General features: G+C 30.3%; 1 protein-coding gene across 3 annotated transcripts in view; it reads right to left on the bottom strand.

Moving 5' to 3' along the window:
• Positions 1-13,817, bottom strand: part of LOC143076268 (tetratricopeptide repeat protein 28-like) — a 110,322-nt gene that overhangs the window by 20,408 nt on the left and 76,097 nt on the right. For all 3 annotated transcript variants that reach the window (XM_076252000.1, XM_076252002.1, XM_076252001.1), the window contains 2 exons: positions 7,178-7,325; positions 6,422-6,694 (listed from right to left, as the gene is read on the bottom strand). In XM_076252000.1, the coding sequence (XP_076108115.1) occupies positions 6,422-6,694; positions 7,178-7,325 (421 nt within the window). The remainder of the gene's footprint in view (positions 1-6,421; positions 6,695-7,177; positions 7,326-13,817) is intronic.

Raw genomic sequence — 13,817 nt, 5'->3', positions numbered from 1 at the left:
TTTGTGTCATTCAAGTGCGTAAATATTTGATTTGCAATATTTTGACATTCAAGCAGATGATACTCTGCGACCTTGCTATCCGACACAACCTGTTAAAATTTGTTTCATTTGTTATCGTATCGGAACACAAAAGATATAATGTGTATCGATTATTTCGCAGTCGTCAGTTAAAAGTTTGTCTAACATTAGCTTATCTGATGAAGAATGAGCGATCCTATTTCACAAAATGTTGTTCTTCTCTTTATATCTTGTATCAAACAAGTTGCAACATTTTGACTAAATAAACAATGTACTATTTAGTTTTTGAACCTCGGAGAATAGGGACCTAATGTTTACAGTGATAACTCTGCCCTCACTAAACATTAAAATTAAAGCTAAATTCAGACACATGTCTCCAAAATATTTCAAAGTTGAATTCACATCTTTAAAATTTTATTTATGACCTCAGTTCTAGAAGCAGACGTACTTTATCCTTACAAAGTCATCATCAATTTAAAGTATAATTAAAGGGTTTATACGGTTTGTATGTAAAAACGCTTCATTAACCAAGAAGAAGATTATTATAAATAAATAAATATTTAACAACTGTTGCCAAAATATTCAACATCATTAATCTAGCTTGTTTGTACAAAATAATTATAAGACCCTTCACTGCAGATAAAAATCATTGTATACTTATAAACATACTGTATACTTATAAACATATTGTTCAATATTGATAATTTCAAAGTTGATAAAATTCTTTTAAATGTACCTCAATTTCAAACACTGTCAAAATAATAATTTTCACAGTGTAATTAAAGATATCAACATTCTTTCATAATTTCACAAGAAGAATCAATTAAAGGTATGTAAAATGGCCTTTGAAATCTGCATAATTATTTTTATTTAGTTCTAGCTGCCAACTTTCAATTTAAAAAAGCATGAAATTAAATAACACAATACAATATAAAGAGTGTTGTTTCTTTTTTATCTTCTTTTGTCAAAGCTATCTTGTGTAAAATACCAATTAAATTTAATTTTTCTCCAAATTTTATCTGATAACATTCTATTGAAAAAATTATTCAAATAACAATAAAATGTACAAACAAATGAATGGTATGCAAATTGTAAAACATAAAAAAGAGACTCCATATATGATGAAAATGTTATTTCATTTTCTTTAAAAGTCTTGTTTGTAAACATTCAATACATAAACATTTAAAGAGACAAACAAGCAGCATTTTAACCCTTAAAAGATGTCAAAGAAACATAGTAAAAATATAAGTAAAAAAAATCAAAGAGATAAGCAGCACTGTTTCCCAAAAAGATGTCAAAGATACTTTGAGAGAATATAAAAGGACATGTACACTAAGAACTTGTTTAACCTTTACGTAGACAAATGTCAGTATTCTCCTCAGAAACTAACAAAACCTTTAAATAGACTTATTAAAAGGGGATATAGTTACGATACTGTTGTCAGGTCATTAAAGATTGCATATTTTGGCTTTAACATTGATTCACTGATAGGGTCTTTGCATCGGAACTAAACACATTTATTTCTTAAAAAAAACAGTTGTTGGCATGACACGGGTTATGTTCTTCTCATATATTTTATGATAGTATGATACTAAACCCCTAACGGGAGGGATTGTACCTGATATTCATATGATTAAGACATAATCTTTCAATCAGTTTAATTGAGGTCTGGAGCTGGCATGTCAGTTAACTGCTAGTAGTCTGTTGTTATTTATGTATTATTGTCATTTTATTTATTTTCTTTTGTTACATCTTTTGACATCAGACTCGGACTTCTCTTGAACTGAATTTTGATGTGCGTATTGTTATTCTTTTACTTTTCTACATTGGCTAGAGGTATAGGGGGAGGGTTGAGATCTCATAAACATGTTTAACCCCGCCGCAATTTTGCGCCTGTCCCAAGTCAGGAGCCTCTGGCCTTTGTTAGTCTTGTATGATTTTAAATTTTAGTTTCTTGTGTATAATTCGGAGTTTAGTATGACGTCCATTATCACTGTACTATTATGCATATTTTAGGGGCCAGCTGAAGGACACCTACGGGTGCGGGAATTCTCGCTACATTGAAGACCCATTGGTTGCCTTCGGCTGTTGTTTGCTCTATGGTCGGGTGGTTGTCGCTTTGACATATTCACCATTTCCTTTCTCAATTTTATATATATATATATATATATATATATACGACAGTTAACTTATCATAAAACACACAGAACTGTGGGACCAAACAAGAAATAAATCATGACAGCCCATTGACATTTATACTTCCGCACAAGGAACGAAAACTGATCGAGCAAAAAACTACACATAGGTTAATGTCTTCAGTTTAAGTGTAGGCGCTTATGTTGATATAAAAATAATGGATCACATTTTATTGTTTTTCTCAAAGAAACCGTCAATAAAGAGATGTCACTAAGGTTTTAATGTTAGACAACACAAAAAACACAAGTTTTTTACCTTTTCTTTTTTTTCGGCTTGATTTACGACTGATTGATGTTAGACATTGCAATAAATTTGGGAAATACCTCCTTGTGAGAAGTAGTATTTATATCAGGTTATATACAATACTTAATAAAAATTCAATGAATAGTCCAATTGGTTGATATTTTTTATTCCAAATTTAACAATGGGGACTATTATTATATGTCATAGGACAGTCGACAGATTGAATTTGTGTAAAAATTTTTCCCCCATATATATTTTCTTTTTGTAAGATTTTCGAAAACATTGACGGTATAACTGTTGAATTGACTGTTTCATTTTTAAATTAACTGTATTATCAGATTTAGTCTTTTGTTTTTCTATGTTGTATTTTGATCGTTTTTAAGCTTTTATCATGGTATTGTAAGTTTATTTCCTTTGGAATCTTTCACCTCTCTTCTGACTGTTTGACTGTTTAACTTTCTGTTTTTATAACCAGGACTTTAACAAGAATATATCCTCCCAAAACATGATCTATAAAATCCTTTTATTTTCAGACATTGTGGATGTAAGTTTTTCTTTTTCATCTACAATTAACCCTATTGAAAAATGCTCATATTGTTGACCTTCAAAGAAATAGTGCCAATAGTTCACATTCACAGAAAATAAATTATTTAGTATCAATTATTTTTATATTGTACTTCTTGGGAATTTTTCTATGATTGAAATCAAACCTAATTTGGCAAAAGAAAACATAACAAAAATGAGACCCAAGGGCATGCAAATTAGCATTATTATTGACCAATCTTTAATAAAAATGTTCATAGACTCCTAATTAAGTTTGATACATTGGGGTGGTGATGCAGCATTATCAATTAAGCTTTTTCCATCCAGGAATTCAAAAAGAAATATTTGACTATAATAACACTCGATCAGCAATTTGAAATGATGCATAGATATACATTTCCATAATAATTATTAGAGTAATCAGGGGTCAATGAAATTTTACACCTGGGAATAAAAAAGGAATATTTAACTACGGTCAGAAATATGAAATGATACATCTACATACATTTCCATGATATTTACAATATAATCAGTGATGAGGGAAATTTCATACTTGTGATGAAAATTCTGTACATTCATTATTACATCAAGATAACTAGAAGTATTAGTTTCATGTTTAACATGAATTTTCCTATTCCCTACAGACGTACTTCTAATGACTATTGACAACTTCAATATTTTTATTATTTTAATCAATTTACACCAATTTATCAGATTTTAGCAAACAGTTCTTAATGATTTAGATAATAAAATAACTAGGCTTTATACCATTTATATTTTTTTATTGCTATAAAAAAGGGCATTAGTTAATATTTTATTACAATGATCTAATGAAAAAGAGAACAAATTTGATATGCATAAGGACCCTAGGCTTGTTCTAACACTCATATAAACAAAGAATAATAAAACAAACATTTAAAAATTACAAATTAATGGCTTTCCACTTAAAATGTAAAAATCGGAATAACTTCAAAAAATCATGGCATGATTAGAAAAATAAAATATTGCTCAAGGCTCTTAAAAATTTTCATTTCAAATTATTTTTACTTAAAATATGTAACCAATAATAGAAAATTATGACCAAATGCTTTTAAGGACATTAATTTGAGAATTTCGACACCTATTTTGTCCGTGATCACAGGTTTGGTTCAATCACGACTAAAGTCAACACGTTAAAATCTGATGGTAAACCTCTAATTAAAGAGAACAGGGTTAATGGTCAGCCACCAACCATACAATTAAATGACCATTTAAAAGTTTGACTCCTACAGGCAAGGTCACATTTTGAACATAAACTAAAGAATTTTGTGATCTCCATCTTCACAACTATTTATTGTAACCTACTTAATAAAAAAGGGGGTGTGGCTGTAAATGACAGAAATCGTCATCCAACAAACACCGAAGAATGTGAAAGTTAATATCTACGAAAAGTGAAATTTGTTTTGCAAATCTCATAACTTGATTTATTAATGACAATTATTGTGTAAAAAATTGGAAACCTAAAATGTTATTTTTTTTCTATACCGTTCACCATTTTTGTGATGAGTGGCCAATTCTACTGTAATGTCATTTTGGCTTTTTAGAAAAATAAACTATCAGATGCTATTTTCAAAACTGAACAGTAAGACTTTGCATAAGTAAAATGATTACTAATCATTTCTTTAAGGTTAGAAATTTTTATTGAAATTTATTTTAAATTGTTCTATAAGGCCCTTAAAAGACAAGGGTACAGTACTATGACCCCTCTCTTATAGTGTAGTATGTTTCATTTGGAATTGCTCTAGAATGTTCATTAAAATTATTCTGCAAAATATATCTTTTGTTAAATCTCTTCAGTTAATTCTAAAGTAGGAAAATATGAATTTGAATTTGAATGAAAGTGGTTTTTCAAAGAAAATCTGAACTCCTAATTACAACAAGAATTTAACTTTCACGCCCCTTTGTTTGTACATGTCCTTGGAGAACACATTTAGTATCTAACATAATATACTAAATGGAATTTTTACCGTTTAACAGAAACATTTTAGTGACATTTTAACGCCATTTTATTGTTGTAGCCTTTTAAAGTAAAATTCTTAAAATAATTGTCAAATTTGGTTTCATAACACTTTCATTGTCACCGCCTTCCCCTAAACCCTAAGGTACCATGAGGTTCTGAGTTAATTTTATGTTTAAATGACTATATTTAAGTCTTTTCACTAAATTAAATTTTCTAAATGTTAACATCTAACAAGTTGTTTAACGACTTAGGTATACAAATGAATACATCTCTTCAATGGAAATCAATTTTATATCGCCATAATTCAGTATAACTCCGACCTTGTGTTGATTCAGTGACAGTACCTGTAGTTCTCGCCTTTTCTTATTACCACAATGATTTTGAAGTTGTTTTAACAAGTAAAATTTTAAACTTTGCCCTTAGGAAAAAGCTTGATGTCATTAAGATCTTTGCTCCATTAAACTGATTTTTATAAATTGAAATTTGGCAATTTATTTTGTTTTGAGAATGAATTATCTCCCCTTAAAGAATATTGAAAGAATGGCAGACATTTTTGTTTTTTAATCTCTAAATGTTTTCGAATTCATGACAGGTTTATAAATTATAGATTTCAAGCTGGAGAAATATTATTTCTGTGTATTATTTATTATTAAAATTTTAAGTAAGTCATTTAGTTAACTTCAAAATTTCCTTTATCGTGACTAAAAAACCGATTAATTTCAAAGTTAACTCAATTTTTTAACTGTCAGCTGTTGTACTATCAAATAACAGTCATTTGAAATATTGCAAAATAATAAACTTTCTATTTAAAAAAAACAACAGCTTTCAAATAGTGATTTGAAACAAGATACTCAGTAAACATACAATAGGATTCTAAAGATGTTGTATATAGCAGATGTTTTTATGGCATCTAATACCTTTGACAAGATAAAAAATATATATATATATATGTGTACTTTATATGTTCTAAACCATATTGTGCAATATATGCTTCTTCTGTTTTATATAAAAAAATACAAAAGGTTAGTCATCACTCATGATATCATGCAAATTTTAAGCAAATTGGTTTTAAGAAATTGATAAAAATTCCATGCTTTATGGGTATAATAAAAAAATTATCCTCAAAATGAAAGGAACTATCATGTAGATCTAAAAAATTCTTATACTGTGTAGTCTTTATGCCCGGCCCTTTTAATATGCAATCCCCAGTGTGCACTTCTGAGGGTTGCAAACACAGAGCAAAGGTACAGTCATCTGGCCTTACCACAGGTCTACCAGCCTGGTATTGTAAAATTGCTTTCGGGCCTGTCAAAAATCCTCTCTACAGGCCAACAGAATCCAACTTAAATTTTTGTAATATTGAGCTTCATGGTTGTTGATGCAAAAGCTTATTGTGAAGACTGCTCTTAACTTTAAACCTACCTAGAGATTTGGCTACAGACAAGTCATGCTGCATGTATGTTATTGCTTTGTCTATATTGCCAAGTCCCCAATGTGCACTGCTGAGGGCTGAGAACACAGAGCCTCGTAACTTTAAACTGCAGGTCCCAATTTGAAGCGCAGCTTCCAACATTGCAATTGAGGAGCCATAGAGACCAGCTGCTAACAGCTCCTGACCAATCACAGAGATTATAACAAATGGACTTTGGTGTAACTTTAATTTCTGCAGTTGTTGAAATGTTGGACCCAGTTTCTCTGAAATAGAAATATCAATAAGTTTACAACAAATGAACTTAATTGCATTATTTTTGAAGTTATTAAAATGCTGATTGTTTTTTTTTCCAGCAAGGATTCGATGAATGTTAAAGCAATAATCATAGTTGAGCAATATTTTTATTTTATATTTTGTCATTTGTCAGGATGCTATTGCTATAAGATGAAGAAAGGCATTAAACAGCTTTTCATTTTTTTATGTGCTTGTAGTGATTTAGTGTCATGAATGGTACTATTACATATCCTTAAACAATTTCTTAATGTTGGGGTTTGTATTGCTTAGGCTTCCAAGTTTTCTATGTTGTCTTGTGTACTCTTATTTGTCTGTTTGTCTTTTTCTTTTTTAACCATGGCATAATTAAATGTCAGTTTATTTTTGATCTATGAGTTTGACTATCCCTTTGGTATCTTTCGCTCCTCCTTTATTTTCCATTGCATAAAATACTGTATTGACATCAAACTTACCTTTGAGTGGTGACTTCAAGGCGGAATCCACAAGTCCGGATAACAAACTAGTATTGGAAGAATCTTGTGCCAGTCCCACAGCAAACGCTGCCAGGGCATCTCCATGTTGTCCTAATTGTTGTAGAGCTACACCTTCTCTTAAGTAGGCCTGAAATAAAATACAAAACATTAGTACATGTGTACTGTCATCTTTGATTGCTACTGTAAATTTGAACAATATATGAACAATTTTGGGTACACTGTTTTGGATGGTAAGCAATTCTCATCATATGCTAATACTTATTTAGTCTACTTTTAGTTTGTAAGGGTATCTTGCAACCCAATTCAGGAACTTCTTCTTAATTTATTGTGTCTATTTCTATCTTGTTTTTGCCATTTTTAATTAGCATTTATTTGTTTTAAGTAAGAAAGTTGGTAGCTCGATATCTGACTGAATTGCTTTCAAATTTTTTGGGGACCTCCTGAAAGGACAATGGTAATTTTACTAATGGTATTGCATTGATATATGTTAAGTGCATAGTGAAGTACAGAAAAGACATAAAAAAAAAATCAAAAGTCAACTGAGCATTTTAGGAAAAAAGTATAAATAGTAAAGTATTGTCTTGAATGTTACCTTATAATATCAATTCAATACTTCAAATATTGATCAGGAAAATAGAGACAATATTTTTCAACTTAAGTAGTATATCAGCGGTTGACCACATTGTTCAGATCACCTAGCCATTTTACATATTACAAAAGAAACTGGAATGTGTCAAGCATTTATCATGTTTATCTTCAGGTACAAACATACTTATACATTGTACACTTCTTAATTCAAGATCAGTTACCCACAAATTACTTTTAATGGCTTTTCTCTTTTCATTTACAGGGGGTAAACTAATAGCTATAATTTCCCTAATTTTTATGCCACTTTTATTGAAGGAGTTGATATTATCTCCAATTTCAAAGACTTTCGTATTCAACTACCTTTTTCAGAATCAATTTACCAGCACGTTATGATTTGAATATCAAAATATCAACAAACTTTTCAAATTTAAACTGATTAACTCAAGGTTTGAAGTTTTTAATTACAAATATCACAGAATTGTAATTAGTACTGGGAACAAAAATGACGATAGGTATAAATATGACCTTTTAATTTCGCTAGGTTTTATGCATTTGCTATGCTAATGGATAGGTCTATGAAGAGATCAAGTTTCGCCACTCTCCACCCCAGACGACATAAAAATCCACACATGAAAGTAAAATCTATTATACCCAAGACATAATGAGACAAAAAAATGTTGTTCGTCTTTTAAGTTTACCATATATAACCGTCTAATTTGTAATACAAAAATACTTAAAAGTGAACGCTTTTGAAATATAAAGACATATCAATTTAACGCCATCTTGTCATGAACACCGATCGTAATATGACAATAGACCTGTGATCTATATCTTATCTTCTTACGGTACATAGTTTCACATAAACTTCCATGAAAAACGAGAGGTCGAGTGAAAAATGATCTTCCAGTGTTATTATTGTGAGCCCCGGAAAAAATTGAAAGTGTGAAATCACTTTCTACATTGACGGACAACAAAAGGACCCATGCATAAAAAAGCGAAAGTGATCTAAATCAAATCTTTTATCACTTTGTTTCATACACAATAGACATTTCATGCAGACATTTTGTCTGTGTTGATAACTTAAAGAAGCTTATAACCGAATATACATCATTTCTTAAAAGAGTGTTGAGATATATTGATTTTCTAAGTCGTTTACAAAGTACAATCAAATCTTTCTACCAAAACTGACAAGTATTATTTTTCTTTTTAGAAGTTTTCAGGACAATAAAAATATAATTTTACCAACAATTAAACCAACTGCTTTTTACGCATTTTTGGGGTTTCTATTATACTTCAAAAATGACTAAACTATTTTCTTAAGAAACATATGCTCAACTGTGAAATGTAGTTCATTTAGCATGTTGACGACTGAACAGAAATAAAAATGTCTGCTTCGTTATATAACTGCAATGAATATGTAATTGTATACCTGCAAGTTTCAGGGTCATCATATATATGACCCTTTTAACATACTAATACAATTCAAATATGTACTACAATCCAGATTATTTTCAAACTAAATTGCAAAAGGTCAAACAACATTTTCAACAGACCCTATAGTGTCAGTATACTTTTTCAAATTGCAACCAGGTTAAAGGTCAAGGCATGAAACGCCAAATCAAAAACAAACTCTTTTGTTCCGAAGATGCCAAAGGTATCTAACTGACTAACCCTCTTATCCGAACGCACACCAATTTACCGAAGTGTTGATTTGATACTTCTACGACAAATACCTGAACAATCGTAAATAACCCATGTGACATATGTCATCTGTCGATAAACATAATCATAACAATGATTTCAATTAAACATTTCATGTCCAGATTTCACGAATTAAATCAAGCTTACAAGAAAATAAATGTTTTAATCCAAACTATTTAATGAAAAATGTCAGATCACGGCAATAATATATCCCGTCCAACTTTATAGCAAGTAACATTATCTGAACCTTTTGTATATGTATTTACAAATCTGACAGAGAAATTAATTTGTCTTATTGTTCAGGTCAAGGAATTTCTGTTAGAAAATTTGAAACTTATTTTTATGGTGGAATCTTTGAAGTTGAAACATGATTTTATTGAAAATTGTTAATTTGACCAGAAACATTTAACCAGACTATAACTAAAATCATGGCCATGATATTAAAAGGAGTAAAGAAAAATCTGCCCATAATATGATCTATTTCAAATCGTTTTCATATTATTCATGCAGTCAAACCTTGGAACAAAACATTTCTTTAAATCTGATACTTAATAATATATTTTCAGAGTTGCACCATACATGCCATAACTTTGATAAAAGAAAACTTGTAAAAATATCTGATACAAGGTTGCTTATACATTTGTAGACAAAGTCACCAGGAAACTGAAAACTCCTTCAAATATCAAAAGCTCAAATCAATTTAGTTTACATGTCCTTATATAAGAAACAGGAATAAAACTAGGTCAGTATCAGATCTTTTCCTTAATATAGCTTCTGCTGTCAAGTTTTAATTCTTCCATACATTCAAGATCCACCAACTCTAAACATGAAACCAATTTACCATCTAGAAATAAACTGATTAATTATGCAGATTCTAACACCTGAAGAAAAGAAGTTTACTACCAGTGTAAAATATTAATGAAACTCATTTGATATGTTTATTTTGTATCTATCAATTCTTGACAACAGGTGGGCTTTATTTTGATAAACATGCATCATGACCTGTCAACTATATATAAGATAGAGTAATGAACGAGCACTGACTTCCTAAGCTATATAATATTGAATTTGGAAAAAGTAGAACGCAAGACCCTATGATAGACTTAACTGCTCTATAGTTTCACATTGGACTTAACTTAAAAGTTGAAAAAAATCAAAATGACTACAAGCTTAAAGGTTGTTAGACATCTCAAAGTCTAGATGTCTTTTGATTGCCAGCATTGTTGGTTTACTGTCACATTCATTGACCTATTTAATATCCAACAGCACATCACCTTTTATTCATACCGGTATATCAGTTCTTTGAGTTTTGATTCTAAAAACAGTTTAAACTAAAAAGTGTCAGTAAAACCTAAGCCTGTTTTGCCTAAATTGCACTTTCCTTTCTATAAGTACAAATTATTTCCATGAAGCTTTTAACTATATTCTTATATAACCAAAAAAAGTCCCAATTCCAAAAGAAAACATTAAACTTTCAAGAGTACAGAGACCACAACCTGTATGTAGTATTTACACTAGGAAATCTAAATAATTCAATGGATTAATACAGATTTAAATATTTTTAATAAACAACAACTGCACCCAATTTCCTGCAAATACTGCAATTTCTTTTCATCTCCATAAAAAGTATACTTCTCTCGTAAGTAAATTTGTTCTAATGTGTTGATATAAGGATTTAAAATACATATACAAAACTTCACTTTTGACTTGAGAAGTCAGTATTCCTTGATTTGAATGCAGATCTGATCAATACAAAACAATTCCTTCGACCCCCTACCAAGGAACTTAATTAGACTTCATTTTTATCATTGAGATTAAATACAGGTATCGATAAAAACTTTAAAAATTTGTTTAACGAAGGAACAAGAAATTTTAGTTTTTGTGTCTACAGTTCACTTTGACAAAAGAGTGACACTTATATTTATTATGCTTTTGTAAGATATCGGTAAATATAATAATTCATGATGACTTCAAGTGTAATTTAACAGGGTTATTAACTACCCCTGGCACTGTCTTGGCAAATAAAGATATATATCAAAATAAACTTTTTTCTCTTTGATGAGGTTAAAATGTCATCCTCATGTATATACAATCTTTTCTAATAATTTTTCAATACATATTCATATTTCAAATAGAATTATTAAGTTTTTTTGGCTTTGAAATTTTTTAATATAATAAGTGACATTACAGTTATTAGTGGCTCTCATTGGGGGTAAGTGTGACACGTGAAAGTTCAATTATTTTGTGTGAAAATCAGGAAACAAAGCAGGATGGGACAAGTGAAATGGCAACCGCTATTATTATAATGTTAACAGGTATATGGGATTCTGACAAAACAATAAGTGGGATCTGGGATCAAGCCCCACCCTCCTCCCCCCAATGGGACCCCCTTATTGCAGATTGAAATTCACTAAATGATATTGTTAAGAAAAAAAAATCTGTTCTTGAAAGTTTTGAAAGTTTCGCTTAATTCATGGTCAATTTAAGAGTGTAATTTTAAAGGTGGAAAACTAACTGCCTTTTTTTTCACTTAATATTCCACAGTATAATATCTGCCGATAATGATTTGGAAGAATTATGTAAAAATGCTAAATAAAAGCTGAACCCTCAGAAGCGATACCCTTACTTGTATAAGCCCCATCTGGCCACTTTACCATATAATAGTGTACAATTAGTTAGCTTTGAACCTCTTTTAACTGAAAAGTTTGTCCTCAAGCTTAGATAAAACTACCAATACTCTAGTCTCCCGGTCACCAATACTTTTAAACATGAGATACTGATATCAGGGGTGACATTTATTAGCCAGTGAGACCCTAATCACAAATAACATTACAATTTCTAAAGGCAATCAGCGGCTCAATGATGACAATATCTTAAGGAGTTCCTTTAAAATAAAAACTAAAACCTGTTTCTTAAAACACCTGCGATTCCGTTCAACAATGTTTTCAGGTGGTAAATGAAATGAGAAATTAGGGAATTCTTTTTTTTTTCCAACGCCTTTGTAAACATTCAAATCAACACTTTATCTCTACTAAATGGGTAGGGAGTCAATTATTTTGTAAACCTGTAGTGAATACACTTTTGTTTGTATATCTTGGAACAATTTCCAATAATAAAGTCTTGCTATATTTAATCTAGTTCATTGTCTTCGAATCTCCATTCAAATCAATATATCTATTTACAAATAAATTAAAACGTCAAAATTTCTCTCTTTGATACAATTGTGGTGAATGTCCAGTTTATAATTACCGACAGTAACCAAGGTATGAAAAACTTTAACGGCGGTGTCCGGACCTCCACTTCAATGCCCACTGATTAATTATTTGTAAACAAATGACATCGCTATTTTAAACTATCACCACTGTCAACATGGATTGTTTATTCAGTAATTGTTGGGGCCGGCAACTGTTTGAAACAAGTAACAAACACTTTAAAGAGGGAGTTGGAGACAAACAATAGACGGAGACATGGCCGGAACATTCTTATACATATTCACCAACAAACTTCCCCTGTATTATTTGTACTGGAATTAAAACAAAATATATGTAAATAAATTTAACTTTCAGAGGACATTGATTTCACATGAAATCGACACAGGTTCTTAAATGAGAAAATTCTGGTGAAATTTAAATGTTTCAAATAATCGTGACTTAAATGTCTAATAATTCTTAGATCAGTCTGCTGTATAACAAAACACATTTTATTTATCTAATTTTTTATCTTTTTTTATTCCAGCATCACTGAGCCTTTTGTAGATGAAAAGCATGTCTGGCATACAAATTAATGTTAGCCTGGTATCTCAGATGAGTTTTTCCAATTGAAATTTTGTATTGCCTTCCACAATATTACGTAACAATATCACAATCCTCACTACAATGTAGCTAATTTCCACATTTACTAGGCAGCTAGCACGGTTTTCAAATTATTACCCTAATATTGACAAAATCTACCTGGTATGTCACTTCACCCTTAGTTGATTGAAAGATATGACAAATAATGAAATTTTGACAGTCAATTTTAATACAAGGGGACAACGTCTCAATCAAAATTCTATGTTTTAAAGACAAAAAAATCGATCTTAAGGTAAACCAGTTCACAACATGCTTATCAATAATATGTAATTCCCCGTTGGACAATAAAGATCCATGTTTCGATTTTCTTATCAGGTAACACAACCATCTTGAGACAGTTTTTCTCTAATTGCAAGTGTTTTATAGATCAACAATAAAGTTACGTAATTACTTGGAATACTTTATAAGGATAAGATAAATGTACTTATTTTGACCTTAAATGTCTACTTCATCATGAGAATAGTCTAGAGGTGTACTGA

This window comes from Mytilus galloprovincialis, chromosome 5 (assembly GCF_965363235.1).
Source record: "Mytilus galloprovincialis chromosome 5, xbMytGall1.hap1.1, whole genome shotgun sequence".
NCBI classification, from domain to species: domain Eukaryota; kingdom Metazoa; phylum Mollusca; class Bivalvia; order Mytilida; family Mytilidae; genus Mytilus; species Mytilus galloprovincialis.
The sequence above is the reverse complement of the archived record's forward strand: the minus strand, read 5'-3'. Positions and strand labels throughout refer to the sequence as shown.